General features: G+C 35.6%; 1 protein-coding gene across 1 annotated transcript in view; it reads left to right on the top strand.

The window, feature by feature from the left end:
- The window catches only part of LRP1B (LDL receptor related protein 1B), a 2,715,774-nt gene that overhangs the window by 1,593,532 nt on the left and 1,095,963 nt on the right, over positions 1-26,279 (top strand). Inside the window, exon 22 of the mRNA XM_053698264.1 lies at positions 11,410-11,574. Within this exon, the coding sequence (XP_053554239.1) occupies positions 11,410-11,574 (165 nt within the window). The remainder of the gene's footprint in view (positions 1-11,409; positions 11,575-26,279) is intronic.

Here is a 26,279-nt window from a genome sequence, read left to right as displayed (position 1 = left end):
TAAAGAAATTGGCAAATGGACTTACATAAATACAGCTAGAAGTGACCTATTTACCTTAAGCATTCATATCCCTGAATTCTGTCCTTAGCCAAAAATGCATCTAAGCCATTTTGAAATATATTTAAAGGGACTGTTTACTCAAAATTATCTCACCTTTAATTTGTTCCCAATGATCCATTTTACCTGCTGAAGTTTATTGAATTGTTTACAAGTATTTGCATTACAACGGAGAAACAATATAATAAAAGACAACATTTTACAGACAAATACAGGGGGGATTGAGGGCCCTATTCCCATGGGATTTTACAATCTAGATGGGTAGAGAAGTATCAGTACAGCAACATGAGGAGGAAAGTGCACGTGAAGACAGGGGCTCTGCCAAGCTCCCCCAATCACAATAGTACATACAAACTCCCTTTATTTTCTGTTAGGGTACAGATATAAAATAGCTATTTTATGTCTATACCCTAACAAGAAAATAAAGTAATCAAAGAAGGATAGTGCTGGGGACAAGTTTGTATGTACAATCTTGATGGGTAGGAGGATGGGAAACAGGAGGTGGGGACTGCAAAGGTAAGAATTATAATATTGAGGAGATATATGAGGGAAACTTTTAAGTAAGTGAAATTAATTTGTTACTGAGTTAGGTGATAAGCTTCCCTGAATAAAAAGGTCAACCCATTTTATAAGATTGTGGCTTCAAAACACTAAATCCGTTAATTCATATACACAAATAAGCCTTAAAAAAATCAAATATCATACATTTTATACTCTGCAGCTGGTAAAAAAGTAATTGGAAACACATTAAGGGAAAAACAATTTTATAGTATTCTGTCCCTTTCATATATTGGCAGTCACTAACTTCTTAGGCAATGAGTTCCAAAATGTTGTTGCTGTTACAGTGCTGCAGATTACATTTCCTTGAATATATTTGTATAATGTTATCATATCACTTGACAACTGCCTTTTTGTATATAGAGTAAACAGATCTGGAGAATACGATCACAATCTATCAGGGATTTGCTCCTGAAATGTTTTTTTATTTTATTGCTTTATAGCTGAATAGGGCAGTGTGTTTTCCAAGTGATCACAACTCAAAAAGGATCAGTGCGTTAAAAGCCTGTGAATGCTTTTTTAATAGAAAAGTTCCCAAAAATGTATTTTTGTGTGTTAACTACTTTCGTTTCATGTTGGAAACTAGGAAGACTCCTAAAATGGACTTATATAATCACTCTTTCACCGTTTTTAAGGTTACAATAAAGTGATCTTGAATTTACCCCTTTGTTCACTGTTCAAGTAAAATGCACATATCAATGTATGATATCAACCTATTGTAATCTATTCCCATCTTCAATTCTGCTTGGCTATCTCAATGTCAATAGTATGGCTTAAGGTTCTTCTCTGAATTTTTTCTAATTCTGCTTCCTTTTTTAAAGTTGAGCCCAGAGGTACACTTCATACTCAAGGTGAGGTCTTACCGGATATTTATATAGTGTCAGAATAATGCTTCCCCTTTGCATCTATGACTCTTTTAATTCATGCCAGTAACTTATTTGCCTTATAAATCGCTGTCTTGAATTGTGCACTCATTTTTAGCATGTTTTCTATAAGTACTCCTAAATCCTTTTCCTCCTCTATTTGCTAAGTCTTATTTCATCAAATAATATGGAGTTTGTATATTTTTGATTACAAAGATAGTTACACTCCCCAGTATAAAACCTTAATTGCTACTAACCAGCCCATTTCCCCCAATTTTTGTAAATCCCCTTGCAGCGCAATTTCATCCTGCTCTGGCATAATCAACTTACACAATTTTGTATTATCAGCAAAAATAAAAATGTTGATAATTGACCCAACCTCCAAAACATCTATAAAAATGTTAAAAATAACAGGATTCAGTTCTGATCTTTGGGGGACCTCACTAATTACAATCTTAATGTGATCCATTTAATACAACTCAATGCTCTCTGTCTTTTTAATAAGTTATGTATCCATCCATCCATCTTGAAAACAAATCCAAGTATATTACTTTAACTGGTTCACTTTTGTCTATATTCTTACTCAATTCCTAATAAATCTAATTAGATTCATTTGACATGATCTGTTTCTCATAAACCTGAATTCAGGGGGTGTGTCCGGGCAGCGGCCATGTTAGGTCATGATTTCTGAAGCTCCTAAGAAAAATATGATAATCTGCCGAGTATCTCTCATCAACTACACCATCAGCATCTAGAAATACTAGATTTGGTACCTACCAGTCATGCTGTTTAGCACCATACCAAACTTGATGTGCATACATTGCTTGGGACCTGATTTGGACCACTGAAAGCTTACACAGATTCCTTTACACAAGACTTTGGTACCCCCCCCCCCCTTTATATCAGGGCAGACTGGCTTTCAAATTGTTATCGTATCTGAATAGCTCCTGCAAATACGAACCAACCTTACAAAGAAAAATATCTATTAAAATACCAATTATGAAAGAGTTTTACAGCTTAGTACATCATTTTTTGAAGGACTTTGAACAGGAATTTTGTTTGAAAATGGAGGATCTGAGGACTTTAATTAAGACAGAGGTGGGGCTGATAGACAGACCCCAGCGCCAAACAGATCCCCAATCAGTAACCACCACCACCCAAGATGATCCGTGGCCCAATGACTAAAACTCACCTACTCTTTTAATGAGGAGGCCGACTCCAGAAGCGAGTTTGATACCGGAGCAACATCATAAGACAACATAGCTGCCTCAAGTCCACATACCTGCTAGGTCTTCACTGAAGGAGAGCCTCCCGCTGTTTACCACCTCGCAATGTACAAACCCTCTGTGCCAGAAGACACACAGAAATATGGATGGATGCGGTGGGGGATGCGGCTAGCCCTCTGGTGCACCGATCCGGTCCTTCTCTGTCAGAAAATGCGCTTCGGAAACAGTCTTTGTCCTGGCTACTCTGGGTGGTATTTTCTTCATTAGCAACTGGAGGACTTTTCCTAGTAGGAATATGCAGCTGCCTCACCCAGACTCTATCTACCCGTTGCCTCAAAGCTGGAGTTGGATAATGTTTTATAAGACACTGTATCTCTACAAAGAGATCTACTCTTGGGACACGGCTATTTCATTACAAGATAGATGACGATTGTACTATCTAAGGTTTGCTATGCATGTCAAAACTCTCTTAATGTAATACTCCCTTTTTCTTCGGTAATAGTTGAAAGCTCAATTACCTCCACCTCCCTACAAAGATTATGTTTTGTTTACCCGCCAGTATTTTCTATAAGATCCTAACTGTTCTTACTGGGACCTTTGGTGCAATGTATTTAGTTATTATATTATGTGCCCACTATCTCTGCTACAATATAGAGAATAGCTCAGGGGTTCCTGTTTATGCAGCAATGACTATTGAGACCCAATATAGCTTAAGAAATATGTACAGCGTATACCTATACATCGACCATGTGCATATCAACAGCCTATATACGTGCTAATATCGCTATTTATATACCCACAAACACTGCTCACCTTAGTTGCTGGCACATCGGATGTTTAGTTAGGTGGTGTACATCATAATCTATCCTTGAAGCCTCAGGGTAAAACACTTGACAGTATACATACCTTTAAGTACCCAGGGCTGACTATCATTATCAGATGCAACTCAGATATTATAACCGCTGGGTAGTCTACAGTTGTGAATGATACTTAGCTCATAAATCCAAGATTATTACACTTTGTTTAGAAGCTGTATACATAGTGGATGATGGAGGGATAACATCTTGATCTTTATAATTTCCTGATGCCTACACACTTGCAGAGATTAATTGTTATCCTTATAAGGTTTTACTAAATTGTTTTGAAGTGCTATTCATTATTAGTCCCATATCCAGTGGAGGTCTCCCACATATTTAATGCAAATGCTAGGACAGTCTCTCTATGGGTTAACAGAGACCCTACTTGTAGCAGCTAGGGTTGGATGAGTGACATACGCTCCTGGAGCCTGCTTATATAGGTGTGACAGCAAAACTGATTAAATAAGGGTATGATAAAGGGCTTTAGTTCCTTCCTATGATTAATATATTATGGTTATAATGTTGTTTACTTTTAGCATATGTAATGCCATTTTATTTCAGTTTATCAGACATAGTTTATTATCTAATTGATTAAAACTAGACTATTTAATGTAATCTTTATGCTCACAGTGACATATCAGATACCGTATTACTATAACTATACCCTAGGCATTGCTTCAACTTATTATCTACTTTTGCTCTGTAGCATAAGTAGTTTGTTAATCCATGTCCAAAGGATCTATGATATATGTTAAGCCCCATTCGCTAGTTTTCATTATTCCTCAACCATACTCTCTTGTCCTTAGTTCTCCCTACTGACTAGTACAGGTTTGTCTGATACTGTCTACACAACGAGTAGCGGTTTGAGGGTGCATATACATCGCAACTCAGTCCTATTTTCATGTATATGATCTGCATAACCTTGTTAGCCCACTATATATACCACTTTTACTCATAGTATTTGGATAGTTTGACTCTCAGAATGTATGTATGTTCGTTCCATACTAACTGCATTGGTCCCAAATTATCAGAGAGCAGACTTTGAGCTTTGCATGTTTTTTTTTTTTTTTCGTAGTAGGTTCGCTTACTAGGGACATGTTATTTATTCCCCCAAACCATAACAATTAAACAGTTCCATGTTAGCATCAGTTTGAGCATTCACTGTACTTCAAATAGGGAGACCACAGACTTTGGTGAGGCAGGATGTATTTCCTTACGATATGATATCCACTGCACAGAGACTTTTCTAATATTTATGTGCTGAATTAAGTGTCATTGATGTAAAATGCCTATTATATTTATGTCTGTTACTATTGTATATTATTGGGCAAAGTACACTCTTACATTGGGTCTGGGGGTTCATTGGCTACCTGTCCCAGTGTTTCCTGAGCTATGCGGACAGAACTAACCACTCAATTTCATCTAGCAGTCTCAAGAAGAATATGTTATTATTTTTTTTTTAGGTATGTTTTATAGATGCATATGCCTCCAACTCATAGTAATGATTAATGAGCATGGAAGTAATCTGCCCTCCTTCTCACCTCCATATGTATGCTACGTAGTTGTCTGATTCATTGGGTATTTTATTTAGAAGGTGTCAACTCCAGTTAGACTTAACCTAGATTTCCCATTGGAACAGTTTATATGTACAGCATACCTGGGACTAATGTACATTTAGTGGTATATATTCTTCAGGGCCCAAGCAACAACATTACATTTGTTTGTTACAAATAAACAATAAGGTTCCATAGTTGATAATGAGCATTTTATTCTAATTTTCTTACAGTGGTTTACTTTGTATTATGTGGACCAAACCCCAGATTGTTCTCCAAATAAGGAAAATGGTGTATGGAGTTTGGCTATTAAAAAATGTAATTGCTGTAAAAAGGATGCTTATTTTTTAAAAATGTTAAGACTTGGCTGATATATCATTTTTTAGAAGCTCTCCAATAAGCCAAATTTAATTATTTATTTGAATCATATTCAGAGTCCAACAACCTCGACGTTTCAGGGTACTATGCCCCTTAATCATGATTAAGGGGCATAATACCCCGAAACGTTGTGGTTGTTAGACTCTGCATATGATTCAAATAAAGAATTAAATTTGGCTTATTGGAGAGCTTTTACCTTTTTCTTTGTGCTGATGTTGTGGAGTTTGGTAGTAACTCCTTGAAGCTCTGACCAGTGGTTTTGTGCTGGATAAATATTGAATTTGCTATATCATTTTTTAGAAGCACAACAAAATGTATAGTAATTACAAGACATTTCTTGTCCCTTCCTTAAATCAATTAAGGTATTTTTTGTTTTTGTTTTTAAATGAAAATACTTGATTAAACCCTTGTAAATGCTAGTGGAAAATTGTTTCAAGCAAGACCGTGTTATGATCACTGTTACCTAAATGTTCTTTGACTTCAATGTTTGATATTCTTATTTTTGTTTTATTTGATAGCACTAAATCCAATGATTTTTTTTCTTTCTATTTGGCTCCTCCGTTAATTGTGACATGAAATTATCGTTGAGTGCATTCAAAAATCTATCTTCCTGAGCTAGGTTCATTGACCCTGTTTATTGTGGGATGTGAGAATATCCTATGATTACAAAACTGGTGTTATTGGCAGCTTTTCCTATTTGTATTAGCAGTTGAGTCTCCTCTAATTCACTGATATTGGGGGGCTTGTTCTATGTTCCTAATAATATTTTTCAGGGAATTATATCTCCACTCTTTAGTTAAATACACATTGTCTATACATTGTCACCTGTATCATCATACATATTTCCCTTATTGTAGGTTGTAGGTCAAGTTTTTTAAAAATTTATCCTACCCTTTATTACCCCATCTCTCATAAATAAATATTTCAATTGCCCAATCATGTAAATCATCCCACCAGGTACCATTTATGCTGATAATATCTTATTCCTCTAATGCTGCTAAGAGCTCCAGCTTCCACATTTACCTGCCATGCTTACAGTGATACATTTCATTTTCTTGCACAGAGCTAGAACACATGTTTGCGTTCTCAGCATTATCAGTAATAACACAAAGAGAGGTTTAGTTAAGTAAAACTAAAAAGTTTATAGAGGATCCCAACACATTTCTTGTCAAGCTATAATAACAACCTCTCCATCTGCAATATGCAATGGAGCATATTCACCAAAGACAGGATAAATTGGGAACATTACTGCATGTAATAACATAGGAATAAGTCTGACTGGAGAGGTTAATAGTGAATCTAACCAATTCCATTTGCTTAGAAATGTTCCATTCTGTTTTTGAATGTGGTTAATGAATAATACAAATAAATATCAAGCATGCATTCGTATAACATTTTTAGAATAGGTGGTAAAATCTTTTGAACAATGCACTGCGACTAGTAAATGATAATTCAAAGTTATCTATAATCCATATCTTGGTCTTGAAATTATATGTTTATTAACCCCTTCACTACCAGGAATTTCAGAGAACATGCCCAAAAAATTAAGAATTTGTAGCATTTTTGCAATCACCACCATTTAAACAGAAATAGATCCTTGTTTTTTTGTTAAAGAAGATAATCCAAGGTATTTATCTAGGCTCATTTTGGTACATTTCATGCCACCATTTCACCACTAAATGCAATCATATTATAAAATCATTAACTTTTTCACAAACTTTGGATTTCTCACTGAAATTATTTACATACTGCTTTTGCAATCATGACACAAATTCTCTGAGACCCCCTTTGCCCAGACATACATGGCTTTGCTAATTGCAGCTGCACACCACACTTCTATTACTCCTGGCAGTGAAGGATTTAGTCAGGTAGCTTTCAAGGTTAATTTTAGCTGTAGTGTGTACCCTCCCACCTGACACTTTCCACCCTCTTATCTCTACCTGATCCCTCCCAAACAGCTCTCTTCCCTCCCTCACACTCCACTGGTCACCACCATCTTTGATACTGGCAGACAGTCTGCCAGTATGCAGTTTATTTTTTATTTTTTTTATTTTATCCATATTTATTATTTGGTCTCTTTATTAAGATACAAACAGAAAATACAGGAACTATGTACACAAAATATAAAAAAAAACTAAATGTTCAGAAGAAAATGGCTTCTTCAGGAAAAATTCAGAATTTAGTGTGACCTCCCTTGGCACTAAACACATCTTGGACTCTTTTGGGGAGACTGTCCTGAAGTTTTCTAAAGTAATCTTCTGGTATATTAGGTTGCCTTTTATTTATTTCTCTGTCCATACTCCCTCTATAATATTCAGGTCTGGATTCTGTGGAGTTATCATGCTGAAAAATAAACAATTCTGAATCAGGCGCTTTCCAGAAGGAATGGCATGATGAATTAAAACCTGTCTGTACTTTTCAGCATTCATGTTCCCATCAATTAGGACAATATCACCAACACTACTGGTAGAAATGCTACCCCAAACCAGGACAGACCCTACACCATGTTTCACTGAAGACCGCAAGCACTCATTCTTCCATCTCTTTTCAGCTCTTCTTCACACATGTTGTTGATGATTGAACCCACAAATATCAAACTTTGATTTGTCACTCCATAATACTCTTTTCATCTGATCTTCATTCCAATCTTTGTGAGCTTTAGCATATCTCAGCCTTTTCACACATTTCCACTTCCAAAAAAGTGGGTTCTTAGCTGCTACCCTTCCACAAAGAACTTTAATGATCAAGCTTCTTCTGACTATAGAAGGGTCAACTTTGCATCCCTATGAAGCTGCCAGATGCTTAGCCAGGACCTTGCTGGACTTCTTCTGGTCTCTCAAAGAAGAAACGCTGACAAACTTCTCATCAGATTTTGAAAGTTTTCCTGGCCTTTCAGTCTTTTTTTTTGTCCTTGACCTCACCTGATTCTTCAAATTTCTTTATAACAGCTTGAATATCACATCTTGAATATCCAGTTTGTTTGCTGATTTCCCTCTGAGAGTGGCCTTGCTGATGCAAAAGTATGATTTTATTTATGTCAAATTCTGTGATATTTTGAATAGAATGATGTTATAGAAATTTGGTCTTATTAGCAAGTTCCCAATTAATTTAACTAATACCACATGTGAATGTAATGCTTAAAGGGACATAATACTCATATGCTAAATCACCTGAAACTGATGCAGTATAACTGTAAAAAGCTGACAGGAAAATATCACCTGAGCATCTCTATGTAAAAAAGGAAGATATTTTACCTCACAATCTCCTCAGCTCAGCAGAGTAAGTTCTGTGTAAAAAGTTATACTCAGCTGCTCCCAGCTGCAGGTAAAAAAATTAAAAAAAATGAAGAAATGAACAGCAGCCAATCAGCATCAGCAGTGCTGAGGTCATGAACTCTTACTGTGATCTCATGAGATTTGACTTAACTCTCATGAGATTTCATAGTAAGCTTCCTTTACCTGATTGGTGAAATAATATGAGAGTGCACGATGCTAGTCCCTTCAGATGTCCCAGGACAAACACACTAAAATGCTGCTTAGAAATCCTTTACAATGGGAGGTGGCTACTGAGGAACTTTTGAGGTAAAATATCTTTCTTTTTTACATAGAGATGTTCAAGTGATATTTTCTAATCAGCTTTTTACAGCTATGCTGCATCACTTTCAAGTGTTTAAACATTTGAGTATTATGGCCCTTTAAGCATTTCTTGCACAAACCTGGTGTAATAGACCCTTTTCACAGCAGTCATTTTGACATAAAATAGTAGGACAAATACAGGTGTTAGAAATGACATTAATTTTGGTTCCATTCCATTTAGGTTTACAATAGCCATGTTCCTCCTATTGCTCAAGTGTAAGGGGAGGATACACTAAATACTTGCCACTTTAGCCTATAGAAGTAGTTTTTTTCTGATTTATTTTCTGTTTTTTTTTTAATTCTGCATACAAATATCCTGTATTTTCTGGTTGTATTCTAATAAAGAGACAGATAAATAATTATATATGGTCATGATACCATTGCTAAAACTACAAATCTATGGTGGCCTATTATGTTTGCACAGTACTATACACATTGTGTTTTTTTATATATATATATAAAATTTGTATTAGTTTTGTTATTTTTCTGTAGTGTAGTGGTCACCACACCTCCCCCTCTGGCAATTATTAGTTAGGGGCCCCCACCCCCCATTTTTCTGTAGTGTAGTTTTCCATCCTTCCCTCTCTCTTACAATATATTCTGTAGCATAGGCCCCTCCCTCTCCCTGAAGCAAATTAGATCAAATAAGTAAATTAAAAAGTTGTTTAAAATGGTATGCCCTATCTGAATCATGAAAAGGAAGTTAAAAAGGGCATGATTGATATGCATTTTCAATAGTGGAGAGAATAGCTATAGGAAGATAAAAACAGTAAGCTTGGTTTCCTTTGATTTTGACCTTAGGTATTATATAATTGATCCCATTTCAATTATACACTTGCTTAAAAACAGCAAACTAGTCAGTTGTCCAGATTTACAAGAGATTTCTTGATAGGCAAAACAACAGCTAAAGACAGCATAAAACTAACAGCACTCCCGTTTCAAAAGAGTATTCTGGGTGGGTAAGACAGCTGCTCATATACAACATACATACAGTGTTAGTGAATAGGGCTTTCTGGATTCACTTAGAAAGGTGACTGAATCACCATGGTCCTTGGTATACTTTGTATTCACTTCTAACTTCATAAATAAGTAACAGGAGTTTATCAAACAAAGAACAAACTAGGTAGGACAAGTCCCACAGTTATAAATAAATAAAAATATTATAGAACAGAGTGACAGGGGGAAGAGAGAGACCACAAAAGAGAGAGAGAGAACGCAAAAGAGAGGGGGGAGAGAGCGTAAAAGAGAGGGGGAAGAGAGAGCACAAAAGAGAGGGGGAGAGAGAGCAAAAGAGGGGGGAGAGAAAGCAAAAGAGAGGGGGAGAGAGAGAGCAAAAGAGAGGTGGAGCGAGAGAGAGCACAAATGAGAGGGGGAGAGAGCGCAAAAGAGAGGGAGAGAGAGCGCAAAAGAGAGGGGGAAAGAGAGCAAAAGAGAGCTGGGGGGAGAGAGCAAAAGAGAGGGGGAGAGAGAGAGCAAAAGAGAGGTAGAACGAGAGAGCAAAAGAGAGGTGGAGCGAGAGAGAGCGCAAAAGAGAGGGGGAGAGAGTATAAAAGAGAGGGGGAGAGAGCACAAAAGAGAGGGGGAGAGAGCACAAAAGAAAGGGGGAGAGAGTGCTGTACTGCAAAAAATGGCCTGTGTGAATGGGCTTTAGGACTAGTTATAATATAAATGAAATATGTTCTAAAAGTATTTTCCTTACTAAAATACACTATAAAGTGTAAAGTGCAATGCATGATTCTCAGTCTATTTAATACTATACTGTATAGCAGATACCTTGGTGAGAAGGACCAGGGTTCAGTGTATTTATCAATACACTTTTCTTTAGTGAATGCTCTTAGGGACTGCATCTTTGTATAATGTTAATCCATAGGGGCCAAGTAAACTTCACTGTCCCTAGGCAAGTGACTTTAAAATCATTTGTGCCCTGCATGGATAGTCTTAAAAATTGTTGTCATCCATTGTGGACTGGTTTGTACACCCTTTCTTTCTTTATTGAATAACATGCTATGAACATATCAATTTTGAAAAGTTTGTTATAAGAATTTTTCCTGTTTTCTATGATTTAAAGGAATCAATGCAGGGATTTTAAGTGAATAAGATTGCTATTGATTTGTGCACACTTTATTTTACAGAATTCTTCCCCTACATTGCAATGATTATACATCAATTTCACAGTTTTCTTGTCATTTATGATGGTTATTGATGTTTTTCTTAAGTAAAGATAATTTGTCACTTTATTTAACAACCATATCCTTTTATTTAAGTGTCACCTATTTCTGGAGCTTGCGAAGGAAAACAATTCCAGTGCCACCCTGATGGAAATTGTATCCCGGATCTGTGGCTGTGTGATGGAGAAAAAGATTGTGAAGATGGAAGTGATGAGAGAGGCTGCAATGGGACTCTACGGCAGTGTGATGCTAGGACAAAGTTTGCATGTAAAAATACAGGTATTGTTTACTTAAAATATTTTATTTGTTTACACTGGAACAGCAATAATGCAATACAGAATAATCATACATTATTTTTTTATTACCTACATGAAAAAAAATAAGAAAAGACACCCAGTTGGTAAGGCATATAGATTAAGAACGTGTTAAAGGTATGGTGCCATTCCAAGGTGTAACTTCTTTTAGACAACTACAAGGAAAACATTAAATTAAATATATTTGTGTGGTCCCATCCAATTAAATGGACATTAAATGATTTTGGGGAAGGTAGGGTAAAAGAAAAGAGTATGGATACAGGGAGAAATAAACTTTAGTACAGTATTTATTGTGGCAGTTGATATAAAAATATTGCTAAATTGGTAATCTTATCTTGGATTTTGTACACTAAAATGTAATTTTGTTAACAATAATTACACATTGTTAGTGTTGATACTATAAATGGTGTGAACTTTATTTCTTTTGTATTTGTTATGTACATGGATACCAATAAAAGAAACATTAAAAAAAAGGACATGAACCCCAACATTTCTCTTTCATGTTTCAGATAGAGCATACCATTTAAACATATTTCTAATTTACTTCAATGATCTAATTTGCTTCACTCTCTTGTATTGAAGGAGCAGTAATGCACAACTGGGAGCAACAGCAACACATCAGGTCAATGACAGGAGGTATATATGTGCAGCTTCAAACCCAAAGTAAGCTCCCAGTCATGCACTGCTGCTCCTGAACCTACCTAGGTTTAATTTGCAACAAAGGATAGCAAGACAAAAAAAGCAAATTAGATAATAAAAGGAGTTGGAAAGTTGTTTAAAATTGTATGTCTTGTGTTTCCAGTGACTTTTTATACCAGCTGCTGTATGAAGCTGAGTACTACATTTATACTCAAATTATCATTTAGATTTATTTACATATTTTAGATAACTGTCTTTGCTCATTGAAACAACCAAACATTGTTCTCAAGAATATGCTCATTCAAATGGATTTACCCAGCAGGAAGAGAAAACTTGCTCTCGATATCTCCATCTATACACAAAGGTCAATACTTAGGTATGGACGTTTTCATTACGGGGCGGATTTATCATCGGTCTGTCCGACATGATCTGCTCAGCCTCAGAGCAGACGGACCAGTTATGGAGCAGTGGTGTTAAGACTGCTGCTTCATAACTGCTGTTTATGGTGAGCCTGAAGGATTTGCGCGGAAACAGGGGCATCAAGCTCCATTCTGAGCCTGATAATTCAGCTCCTACGAGTGGTGGTTTCAGTGAAAACAACTATCTCATTTTCAAGAATAAACCTAAAGAAACAATTTCCAAAACATTTTGCAGTTGGTATAACATGTCATTGGGAATACATTTACAAAACAATGTCTGTTTAAAGGGACACTGAACCCACATTTTTTCTTTTGTGATTAAGATAGAGCATGCAATTTTAAGCAACTTTCTAATTTAATCCTATTATCAAATTCTCTTGGTATCTTTAATTCAAAATCAAGAATGTGGTTGTCCTTGCTGATTGGTGGATTAATCTAACTCACCAATAAACAAGTCCTGTCCTGTCCAGCATTATGAACTATGAAGAAAATAGCTCAGATGCCTTCTTTTTTCAAATAAAGATAGCAAGAGAACGAAGAAAAATAGATAAAAGGAGTAAATTATAAAGTTGCTTAAAATGGCATGCTCTATCTGAATCATGAAAGAAAAAAATTGGGTTCAGTGTCCCTTTAAGGAAGACAAATGCTCTTGCATAATCATTTTTTTATACCTCTTGCAAAATGTGTCTTACATTTTACAGAAAAACACTGTATATGGTGAACTTTTGTTCTTTTTTATACGTTATATGAAAACATCTAATCTCAAAAATAATGACTTTAAGGTGACATTGTGTTTTATGTTGAAAAATATCTTGATGAAAAAAATAAAATAAATAAAACACGCAGTTTGCAACAAAAAAAAAAACAACACATCTACCCTGGAAGCTGTGTGTTTACACATTTAGCATCTGTCTGTAATATATTAAACTAATAAGCATTTATCTTATGATAAAAGTCCCACTCTCAATCATTGGTCAGACTACAAATCTGAAGGAAAGCTGTGAAGAATAAAGATCATTCTACAGCAGTATGAGACAGAGTTTTGAAAATGCATTGGTTAGGAAAATGGTACAAAGTAATATCAGTAATAATTCAAATTAATTTATACCGGTCAACAATTTATAGAACTCTGCTTCAAACTGGCCTGTATGGGAAGGAGGCAAAAGATCATCCATTATTCAAAGCCAGCCATATGAAAGCACATCTGGTGTTTGCTAAAAAGCATGAGACAGACGTGGCTAATATATACAAATAGGTTTTGTGATCAGTGGTAAACATAGGGCTTTTTTTGCTAAACTTTATAAAGCTATGTGAGGTGCAAAAGAAACACTGCCCATACCTCAACAGACACTATGCCTACAATGAGGTATGGCATTGGCAGCATCATGCTGTGGGGCTGATTTCATTAGCGGGGTCAGAGAATTGAAGGAAGAATGGATGGAACAAAATATTATTATTATTATTATTATAGTTTATTTATAAAGCACTAATATATTCCACCGCGCTATCCATGGGTACAATTTGTTTAAATAAAACAAGGATACAAAACTTGTAAGACAAACAAATACAGGAGGAATTGAGGGCCCTATCTCTGTGTGGACTTGCAATCTAGAAGAGTAGGAGGGTGACAAACAAGAGGTGACTACAGCTAAAGCTTGGGATAAAGTTCACCTATCAGTAGTATAATGATCCCTAGTCAAAAGCAATCTTGTGATGACTCAAGAACAGTCAAAGTCATGATCTCAGCCCACTATTTAAAAATAGCATTCTACAAATGTCACTTAACCAATCTAAACCACCTGGAGCAAATCCAAGAAGAATGGGACCCCATTATTCCCTTCCAATGTGTGAAGCTAGTATGCAGTACATACCCTAAAATAAATAAATCTGTTATTATAGCAAAAGGTGCTCAACTAAATATTAATATGAAGGGTTTGAATACCTATGCAAGAAACATATTTTTTTTTTCACTTTTAAATATCTACTCAGAAATGCCTCATTTTGCTTTACAAATAGCTGAGTTTTTAATAAAATTATTGTTTGCTCATGTTATATGCAAATGATCCTGAGAATAGTTTGTGCCACTGTAGCAGTAACTGCATTCAGAGGTGAATAGCAACCATTGATTTATTTTACTTTTTGCCCTCATGCCTATCTACTGTCGGACAACTTTTAAAAAAATAGCAATACCAGGAAATTGAAGAGTTACAAAAAAGACAACATAATTTGACAATGAGCTGTATATAGAGCACAATAAAAAATGTATGTAACATTGAAAAATGATTTAGATGTCTTGACACTTTCTTAATCAATTCTTCTATGTTAAATGCATTCTTTCAAACTCAAAATGCTTTTTTTCAAGTCCCTATAAACCCTGAACACCTGATGCAAATCAGTCATTTGTTTAATGGAATATGTAAATTAAAAAGTAAACTTTTCATATTGTGAAAGAAGTCTCACAATAACAGCAATGCCTTACAGTGGCAAACAATAAATAAATATGTGAAACCTTTAGATATTACTGCATTTATGTATAAATGTGTCTTAAAATCTGGTTGGATGTATTGTTCTTGTACAGATTGAATATATCATTCAAACGTTCACAGTATAGGTGAGAAAAAATATGTTAAACCCTAGTCTAATGACTTCAACGAAAGCTAATTATTTGGAAAATTGACAAACCTGGTGTCCAATTAATGAAACAAGATTGAAGGTGTGGGTTAGAACTACTTTGACTTCTAAAAAGCATTCAAACATTTTGAGTTTGCTAGTCACAAAATTCTGCAGTTTATGTGAACCATGCCTCACAAAAAAGAGCTCTCAGAAGATCTGCAATTAAGAATTGATGTTTTGCATAAAGTTGGAAAAGGTTAGAAAGTTATCTCAAAGATATACATCTGTTCAATGTTATACAAATTGTCTATAAATGGAGATGATTTAGTACTGTGGTTACTATCTATAGAAGTGGCAGTCCAACCAAGAGGACTCAAGGGGGACACCTCACAATTCTCAATGAGGCTAAAAAAGAACCCTAGAGTGACAGCTAAAACTTGAAGAAATCATTGGAACTGGTTAACATCTCTGTTCATGAGCCTACTATACAGAAAACAATGAACACTGCTTTCCCAAAAAAACATTGCTGCACACCTGAAGTTGCCAAAGACCACCTTGGCACTCCATAATGCTACTGTGAATTTTTTTTTATGGACTGATGAAACTAAGATTGAGTTGTTTGGGAAGAACACACAGTACTATGTAGGGCATAAAAAGGGCACCGCATACCAACATGAAAACATCATCCCAATGATTAAGAACGGTGTAGGGAATATCATGAGTTTTTTGTTAGCCTAAGCACATTGTGTTTGTCTATACTTGTGACATTGATGAAGATTAGATGATATTTTATGACCAATTCATTCAGAAAATAAACTAATTCCAAAACGTTAACATACTTTTTCTTGCCACTGTAGATTATGTTTTGCACAAAGTTGGAACAGACAGAGCATTGCAGAGGGAACATAAAGTTGCAATAAAATTATTTATTGTAAGATAAATTATTCCTTTATGTTTATTTTGTATATTAAATATATTTTTCTCTTTCAAACCACAACCCATTAAAATGGGATGAACATGCAGAGAGAGCAGAACACCTTATCTTATCACTTTCTACACATATAAATGCTTCCTTATCTTATTTCTGTCTTTACACCAAAGCCCAATACTTAGGAACAGATTCTTAAAAACTTGCCAGCATGGAGAGAAATCATCAACTTATTTTACTGAGCCTTATAGTGCATAGTATCTTTCTTTCACATAATGCATAAAAGTAAATACACAGTTCCTAGAGAATAAATTGCCTTTAAAATTATCTCTCTGGGACCTTAGAAAACTGACGAGGCATCTTGTAGAATCTTGTCAAACAATAGAGCTTAAAGGACCAGTCAACACATTAGATTTGCATAATCAACAAATGCAAGATAACAAGACAATGCAATATCACTTAGTCTGAACTTTAAATGAGTAGTAGATTTTTTTATAACAAATTTCAAAGTTATGTATATTTCCACTCCCCTTGTACCATGTGATAGCAATCAGCCAATCACAAATGCATATACGTATAGTCTGTGAATTTTTGCACATGCTCAGTAGGATCTGGTGACTCAAAAATTGTAAATATAAAAGACACTGCACATTTTTATTAATGGAAGTAAATTTGAAAGTTGTTTAAAATTACATGCTGTATCTGAATCATGAAAATTCAATTTAACCTGATTGTCCCTTTAAGAGATCCAGGACTTTAGACAGAACAATTGAAAATTAACATTTTAGTACATATTGTTCCCACCCCCACTAAGAGTGTAATTTCTTCTACTGAATCTTGTTTACATAGCTTTTCTATAGACAATGCTTAAGTATTTAAATTTTCAGTATAGATGAGGTAAAAATCAGATATTGTAATCTACAAAACAAATGTAAAAGTTATTTGTAAACAATTTCATACACTTCAGCATGTAAAATGTATAATTGGGAATACATTTTAGGGGGAAAACATGTTACAGTATACTCTCCCTTTAAAGTCAGCTCCAAAATGGCATCATTGATCCTGAACTGGACCAAGACTGATAATTGGTGGCTAAACACATATGCCACCCTACTTTTTCTCAAAAGTAGTGTTAAGCTCAGAACCAATAGCTCATTGCTTATTGCTCTACATCTGACTTTAGCTACATGTGCATCCCTTTGGTGTTTGATTAAGCACCTATGTATAGGCAAGTATTAACACCAAAAGAAAATGCTCAAATGTATTTATTGCAGATTCTTCATGTTTATCGTTGAAAATTATTTTTGAAATTGATTAGAAGATTTGATATTTTGATGCAGAAAATTGAATAACTATAGTTTGATATTGGTACTAGAATTTGTATATTGCATTACAATTTCTGATACTTTTATACTGAAGGGGGATTTCAATATCAGATTCTGACATTTTGTTAGCTTTTGTATTTTTAATTACATTAATCATTTAACCCCTTAAGCCAAAATCACATAGATCTACACCATGCGATACAAAGCCAATCATACCTCATAACGTAGATCAACATTTCAGCTTCAGGAAGCTCCAGCAGTCTCGACGGCCAAGTGACAGCTGAGAGCTGCAGTTCCTGAGCTGCAGACACCTGTCTTCATATGGTAACAGAGCACGAATAGTGCACAATTACCATATGAAAGCAGATGCCAGATTGTTACAGACAGTGACAATATATGATTGGTAGCTGCATATATATGCCTCTTATCATTGGCTAACCCACTGTGTTCATCTAGCTCCCAGTAGTGCACTGATGGTTCTTCAACAAAGGATACCAAGGGAATGAAGCAAATTTGATAAGAGAAGAAAATGGTTTAAAATGGTATGCTCTATCTAAATCATAAAAGAAAATCTTTGGGTTTCATGTTCCATTAAACCAATAGTAATATCACTGATGATCTCACACATGACTTCATTAATTATTAGTCACATGACATCACAAATATACTATTGAATAATTTTGTCAATGATAATATGTAAATAACAAATATATTTTCATTTGGTACCTTTTGATACCCAATATAAATCTCTTTATAGTTATGTTAAGAACAGTCATGACGTTTCTTGTATGCATTGTTTGAACTTATAATTGCCACTATAGCTTATGTTACATATAGACAGTGAATGTGCATTGCTACAGTGTGGCAAGGCGTGCACTTTTGTAGTCTTATCACTATATTGGTACTACAATACACATCATTCAAAATTGCATCAAAACTAATTATTTTTCTAAAATTACTAACAGTGATCATTATTTATTTATATTTTGCAAATTCTACATTAGAATAGTTGGTTTTTAGGGTTTATACAGAGCAATGTCAGTCTCCATTAATTTGAGTTTGGGTGAAAAGGTATTGAAATTCAATAAGTAAAGGCTATGCTGGTGCAGAAACAGATTGAAAGTATTTTCTTGCAATAAAAGAACTAAGTTAAATTGTGAAGGACGTGGTACAGCATGTGTATTCCTGTTCCATAATTTTGTTATTACTATTACACAGTTTGTCTCAGTTATGGTTCACAAATATTTAGGATCAAGACAGCAGAGTGTGGCAATAGTGATTAAAATAGGAGTAGAAATAAGTTTCAAATATCATATTGTTTAAGCTGATTTTTTTTTTGTGTGTTTCACCACATGAACTAAACAATCTGCATCACTCCGCTATGGTTCAATTCGACTGCCATCTGGAATGTACAACACCTGGAAACCCCAAGGCTCATACATAGATACTGCTACCTTTGCACATATTCTATGAAAAATGGAAAATAAACAAACATAAATTTTTCCCTGACAATGCTTGGCTCTATCGAAACATCTGGTAATTCTTCCATAAAGCTGAAATATAATTGAGATATATATCCTCTTTAGAGATACTTAAAATAGTGCAAATAATTTAGGTATTGGGATTTTGGCGCTGTATTTTACAAAAAATGTGAGGTATATTAAAAAAAAGTAGAATATTTTATTTTAAAAAAAAAAACAACAGAAAAAAAATCAAGTTTAGGGAAATAGAACAGTTTAAATACTTAATATTCTCAGATCCTGTCTTTAATTAACCCCTAAAGCAATATTTAAAGTTTTCCCTAAATCAGCATAGGTGACTTAGGGCTCGATGATTGACAGCTCTCTGGGCTGGCGACATTATTAAAGAATGCTCCCCAGTCCATCTATTTCCCTGGTGGAATACTATGAAACCACTTTTTACCCTGAAAACAGGGTGTCTTGCTAAGGGGCGTATATTGCATTTTCATATTAAAAGTACTAAAAAAAAATTGTATTTTAAACATCATACAAAACAAATATTTGAACCATTCACACAAAAATAAAAGGGGAAAAATGGCATTGTTAAGGTACATCAAAAATCGTAACAAAATTCTTCACCAAATATCGTATTTTAACAAAAACGTAAAAATGGTATATAATTAACACATGAATAAATCACATTAAATATGCACATCATAAATCATGATTTTAGTACAATGGATGTGCAAAAAACACACAGAAATTTGTACTTATAAATACAAAAAGTGTAATTGTTTTTTCGTAAAATGGTCTGAACATGGGCGTTCCATGGGTGTAAATGAAAATGTCTCTCTAATCCCAGCGTATTTCTGTAAAGATTTTCACACTGCAGATCTCACAGTTTTTTCTTGCCATCTAAATGATGGCAAGCTTTTCTCAAAAAACAACATGAATTCTTAATACTCTAATAGAAAAACACATGCATACGAAAATATAGACGAATGTAAGATTCTATTCGCAGAAAGCAGCATAATATGATTTATATTAGCTGCAGGATTTTATTTTTAAAGTTCGTCCACTGCTCACTGCTAACTTCACTCTAAGGACCAAAGTGTCCCTATCCAGTGAGCTCCATTACTTTCAATAGGAGTCATCTCATCACTCGCATTGACCGCCCCTTTATTACGATCATTCCACCAGGGCAGCCCTGCAAGAGTCGGCGAGAAAAACTAGGTTTGATCTATCGAAGTTTATATCATCTAGCCCTTAGTTTATGGGTCTCTAAAGCTTTCTGCTCAGTTGAGATTCTCTAAGAAGATTAGTTAGTGCTACAAGATTTTTTTACAAGATTGTCTAAAGGCAAATTTTACCTTCAATTTTACTTTCCAATCAAAAGTAAAATGTACATAATTGCATTTCAATTTTGAATAGAAACATTTTTGCAGAGGAAACTTCCTTGAACTGAATAGGAAAATAAAGTGACTGTGCATGCAGATGCCATAAGGGATGAGCATCCGCTCTAGAGTCTTATAGTCTTTTATAATGGGATGTGCTTACTGTTTCTGCTGTGCCTCTCTGTGAGTCCCTTCACTGGCTCCCCATTCACAACAGAGTTAAATTCAAAATTCTCACCCTGACCTACAAAGCCCTCACCAATGCTGCCCCACCCTACCAGTCCTCACTCATCAACAAATATACTCCTGCCCGTCCCCTAAGATCCAACAACGACCTGCTTCTCGCATCCTCTACCATCACCTCCTCTCATTCTAGTCTACAGGACTTCTCTCGTGCGGCATCAACCCTCTGGAACGCACTTCCTCGAGATGTCAGACTTGCCCCTAACCTCTCCTTCTTTAAACATTCAGGGAAGCTTATCACCCGACTTATTAACAAACTAACCAATTAACTAACAGTTGCCCTCTATCTCCTCACTAATATCATTCTCACCTCTGCAGTTCCCACCTCCTGTTTCCAATCCTCCTACCCATCTAGATTGTAAGTTCCCACGGGAACAGGGCCCTCAATTCCCCCTGTATTTGTCTGTAAAATTTTGTGTCTTATCGTATTGATTCTCCACTGTACTGTTATCCTTGTACCCATGGGCAGCGCTGCGGAATCTGTTGGCACTTTATAAATAAAGTATAATAATAATACTGGGGAAAGTGAGGTAAATTATTTTCTTTTCTTATACAGATACAATATTTTCTTGTCAGCTTTTTATATATTTATGATGCATACAGATACAATATTTTCTTGTCAGCTTTTTATATATTTATGATGCATTCATTTCAAAATTTCAAGTAATACATCACAGGGGAAATGTCCCTTTAAGTAGTAAAGGCAAATGTAAAAGTATGTAAAGGGACAGTTGTTATGTTTAATAAAACCACTTTGCAATATACATTCATCATTTATTTTTCACCCTTTTCATGTACATTAGCTCTAAAAATTGAGCAATTCTTAATTCCCAGAACTTAAACTGCACCCTGAGGACTTCTTAAGGCTAACCCTGATATATATATATTCCTAATTGGCTTTATCAAATAACAACTGCAAAACAATGCACTCTATACTAACAATATGACCGTGACTATAGCCTGCTAAAGATCAGAATAGCTCCTCCAAATATTGCAAATGATGGGTGGAGTTTGGATATTGATCTATAATTGCAGTAATAAGGATATTAATTTGCTTTAAAAACATTAAGATTTAGCTGATATGTTATTCTATAGCAACACAACAGAAATGTTTTGTAATCGCTAGGTGTTTACTGTCCCTTTATTTGTCCCCAATGATCCTTTTATTGTCAAACTTGCACATGAGGACAGTTGGGCACATAACACTTTTATGAGATGTGTAACACTGTTTTGCCGTTTACCACTAAATATACAAACTAACATATGGAGAATGCTGCACTCAAAGTAAATTTAAATGTGCACATTAAGTAGTGAACAGCAAAACCCCCAGTGTTAAACTCCTTATACTGCACTACAGTAATATATACTCATAGGTGCATGGTATCCAAATTGTGAGTCATATACAGTCAAAGTTTCTCATGAGGACAATTGGGCACAATTAATGCAGTGGCACATCTTGTTTGTATATCATTTCACCTCTTCTCAAACATACAATTTTGGTGCAGTTCTTCTCCAGAGAGAATGTAGTGTTGCAGTGCAGTATTGCTCTTAGTTTTTTTTTTGTGATATGCAATGTACTAAATTAGCTCCTTGTGAGGCAGTTACAGGAAGTAATGAAATGAACCAAGCACAAATTAAGTTTAAAAAATAAATAAAAGCAAAGAGATGAATAATGCATATTGTAATGAATGTATAACCCAATGCTTTATGCTTTTTTATTACAATAACAAAACAGACTTTTTCATATTACAAGAGCTTTATTTGTATATATTACTACTCATGGGTGTCCACAAAGAAGGGACAACTGCCCCCTGTTTTTTTTTCTACTTCTATCTGCAAATTGGGTTTTCTGCTATGTCAACATCTCTGCACAGCTGCCCCACACCACACCTACACCTTTCCTATCCCTTTTCCATTTACTGTAACTGCTGCAAATACAGGGGTGGGGACAAATGCCTGCACTAATATGTGTATGAGCCTGCCTGCTACAAGCCTGTGTGTGCCCCTTCCTGTCTAGCTTCTGTCATCAAGCTCCTCCCCCTGCTGCTCCGGGTTGGCACCTTGGCTATTTAAAGAAAACATGTCAGAGAGCCAGTAGACAGTGTTTGACTGTGTAAGGAGCTTGCCCGCTACCAGTACCAGCTTTGTGTGACACTGCCTTCCTAGCCTCCATTGCCCCCTCACAGACTCCTCCCCCTAGTGCGCTGGGTGGGCACCAAGGTTGTACTCTAAAAACATGACAGAGAGCAGACACAGTGTCTGTGTGTGAGGATCCTGCCTGCTACTTGTAGAAGTTGTGTGTGTGCTCCGGCCTAGCCTCTGCTGTCCCCTCACAGGCTACTCCTACTGCTCCAGGATGGCACCCTGGCAGTATTAAGAAAATATGCCATAGCCAGCAGCCTCTTTATGCCAGCACTACAGAGCACTGTGATCTGTCACAAGCAGTTGAAGGGTCAGATTTCTAATCTGAGGTTGGTATTCGACTTCACAAGCAATTAATCTAATCTGACCTGGGTGTGCGAGTTCTCAAGCATCTGCAGGTCCTGGTGTCTAATCTGATATGGGTAAAAGGATTTAAGATGGGCTGTAGAAGAGGAGACTAATCTGAGGCCTGATATCTGATCTATCTTTTAAAGGTCTAAAGGTCTTTGGATCTGATGTGGGTATCTGACTGTCAGAGAGGCCACAGACTCAGGCACTGAAAGAGAGGTTTTTAATCATGCTACTATTTGTAAACCTTATAAAATTATTTAAGTATTATTTTTAGCTGTAATTTTCAGCGGTATCTCAGTCCATGCTTTGATACAGTTGTTGAAAATCAATGCTTTAGATAATCATCCATTTGTTTTTGATTTGCTACCCCCTAGAAAAATTTCTGTTCCCATATTACTACTCCATTATGCAAACTTATTCCACTAACAGACCACCTTGTATATGTTGTCCATGGACCACACATTTTTTTATTAGGTGAAAAAGTGAGAAGTTTCTAAAATGCTGTATCTTTGTGCAGCCAGGCTAATGACTAATAAAGTTACATGTCTCTAACTTACAGGGACATACATTTCATTCACTTCAAAATGTTTAATTATGCATTTTAGTGTTGTCCCCAGAAAATGTTGCTAGCCGTGTAGCATTATGAAGTAGTCAGGTGTGGGCATATCATGTATTTTATATATATATAGACCTTTGCACTTCTCCCATCCCATCCACATGCCAGCCAGTCAGCAAATCCCCTAGGTGGTGGCCAGGGATTTAACCTTGGAGAGAGCACAACATTTTTATTATTTATTATATCTGCTTTTCCTGTAATTTAAATCTAAAAAATGTTGTGTTTCCAATGCCCTCAGTGAGGCTGAAGTGCATTCTGGGGAATGAAGACTGTGACACTCCTACATGCTGAAAATTTAGACCCAGATTACAAGTGGCGTGCAATTTTTTTTTTCGAGCATGAGTGCTAACTGCGCTTAAGTTAAAAAATGGTTTAGCGCTGGTATTGATGTTGAAAGTAAAAAGTTAATGTGAGAGTGAAAGAGTCAAACACGCTAACTTCAGGAACTCACATATTGTGACACCTTTAAAATATTTAAGGCCAGATTTAAGAGTGGCTCGCTAACAGTTACGCGTGAACGAAAAGGTTTTCTTTGTGGCTGTTTGCACAAGTTGAAAGTAAACGCCATCGCTTGACCGCACTTGAAATTAGTGCGCATTGGTATAGCGTGTCCACAGAGCTCTGGTTAACTGTTTTGTGAAACAAAAAAGTGTCACAAAACACATCAAAAATACATTACAAAGTACAGTTACACTCATAACACCACTCAGGTAAAAAATGCTGGCAAGAACTTTGACATAGAGATACATACATATACATGTCTACATATGTATATACAGTATATATACTGTATGTATATATATATATATATATATATATATATATACACACACAGTATCTCACAAAAGTGACTCACATTTTTGTAAATATTTTATTATATCTTTTCATGACAACACTGAAGAAATTACAGTTTGCTACAATATAAAGTAGTGAGTGTACAGCCTGTATATGATTATAGGAGTAGATTAGAAAGTTGCTTAAAATTGCATGCTCTATCTGAATCATGAAAGAAAAAAGGTTCAGTGTCCCTTTAAGGCTTTGCATTGGCTCCTTTTGGATCCATGTAAGAGGTGATCTTGAATTTTTCCTTTTCTTTGCTCTCCTCCGTCGGTAGAGTATTTTCTATGGGACTTTGTCCTCTTGCAGCCTGGAAGACGTTCTTTTTCGAGTTATGCTAGGGGCTTCTCTCTCTGTTTTGTCCTTGCCTCTTCGGGGATTGTTTTTGGAGGTTCTTTCAGACCTTCTTATCTGAATTGTCCCTTCTTTTAGTTAGGGAGAATGTGGTGTGGGGGTTTGTTTGTTGTTTTCCCTTACCATTGTTAAAGGAGAGGTGTTTATGCGTGTGCCTCTAGTCAGTGGGACGTTTTTCTCCTCAGAGGTTTTTGTGCTTAGTGGAGTCCAGATTTCAGAGTGATCTCTAATTGGGATCTGTATAGTTCTAATTGTTGGGCAGTTACGTTGTCCTCTTTCCATATTTTTGTTCTTTCTGCTTCTGTTGAAGTAGTTTTTTTAACAGGTTGTGTCAGGCTGTGGTGCCATCAGATTTGGCCGCCTTTTTTTTAATTCCCGCCCGTTTGCATTCAGTGTTCTCTATAAGCTTGGGTATTGATTTCCCAAAAGTAATGAATGCAGCTGTGGACTCTTCCTGTTTTAAGAAGAAAAACTTAAATTATGCTTACCTGATAATTTTCTTTTCTTTTGTACGGGGAGAGTCCACAGCTCCCCGCCCGTTTTTTTCAGTGGGCGGCCTTGAATTCTTTTTTATTTGTTCTTCTGGCACCTTTTTTTTCACCCTGATATTTCTCCTACTGTTCCTTGTTCCCTTGACAGAATGACTGGGGTATGAGGGAAGTGGGGGAGGTATTTAATCATTTGGCTGGGGTGTCTTTGCCTACTCCTGGTGGCAAGGTTCTGTATTTCCCAAAAGTAATGAATGCAGCTGTGGACTCTCCCCGTACAGAAGAAAAAAATAATTATCAGGTAAGCATAATTTAAGTTTTCCTGTTTGTCATGTTGTGACAAAGAGTTGATCTTTGGTATAATTAAATATTCAGTTTTGATTTCTGTATTAACATCAAACTAGAATTTTGGTGAAATTTTGATAAGAAGGAACATATGATATGATGCATTCATGACTATTCTGATTGAGTAAATATGACATATGTGACACCATTTTAATAACTAAAGGTGACATTGCCTGGCAGAAAATTTTTTATTCAAAGTAGAATGTCATTTGTTGAAATTGCTTCTGTCATTTGATAATATTTTTTTTTAATGCAAAAATTTAAATGTGGTTTCATTTTTATCAGGAATCACTTGTGTTGCTTTAACTGCTTCTGGTTTTATTCTAGAGTTAATAAGAACAAAGCATGTATTTTGTTTATAAGACTTGATCTATTAATTGCAATGTACCAGAATGGTTAGATTAAGGTGTTGAGTTCATGAATGTAGTTGTAAATTGTTGGGGAAAAAACAAATTGTAAAGCTTACTGTGGGGAAGATGGTACTAAACTCCACCTGTGTCATGCAGAATACTTAAC

The sequence above is a fragment of the Bombina bombina genome, chromosome 1, assembly GCF_027579735.1.
Source record: "Bombina bombina isolate aBomBom1 chromosome 1, aBomBom1.pri, whole genome shotgun sequence".
Classification (NCBI taxonomy): Eukaryota; Metazoa; Chordata; class Amphibia; order Anura; family Bombinatoridae; genus Bombina; species Bombina bombina.
The sequence above is the reverse complement of the archived record's forward strand: the minus strand, read 5'-3'. Positions and strand labels throughout refer to the sequence as shown.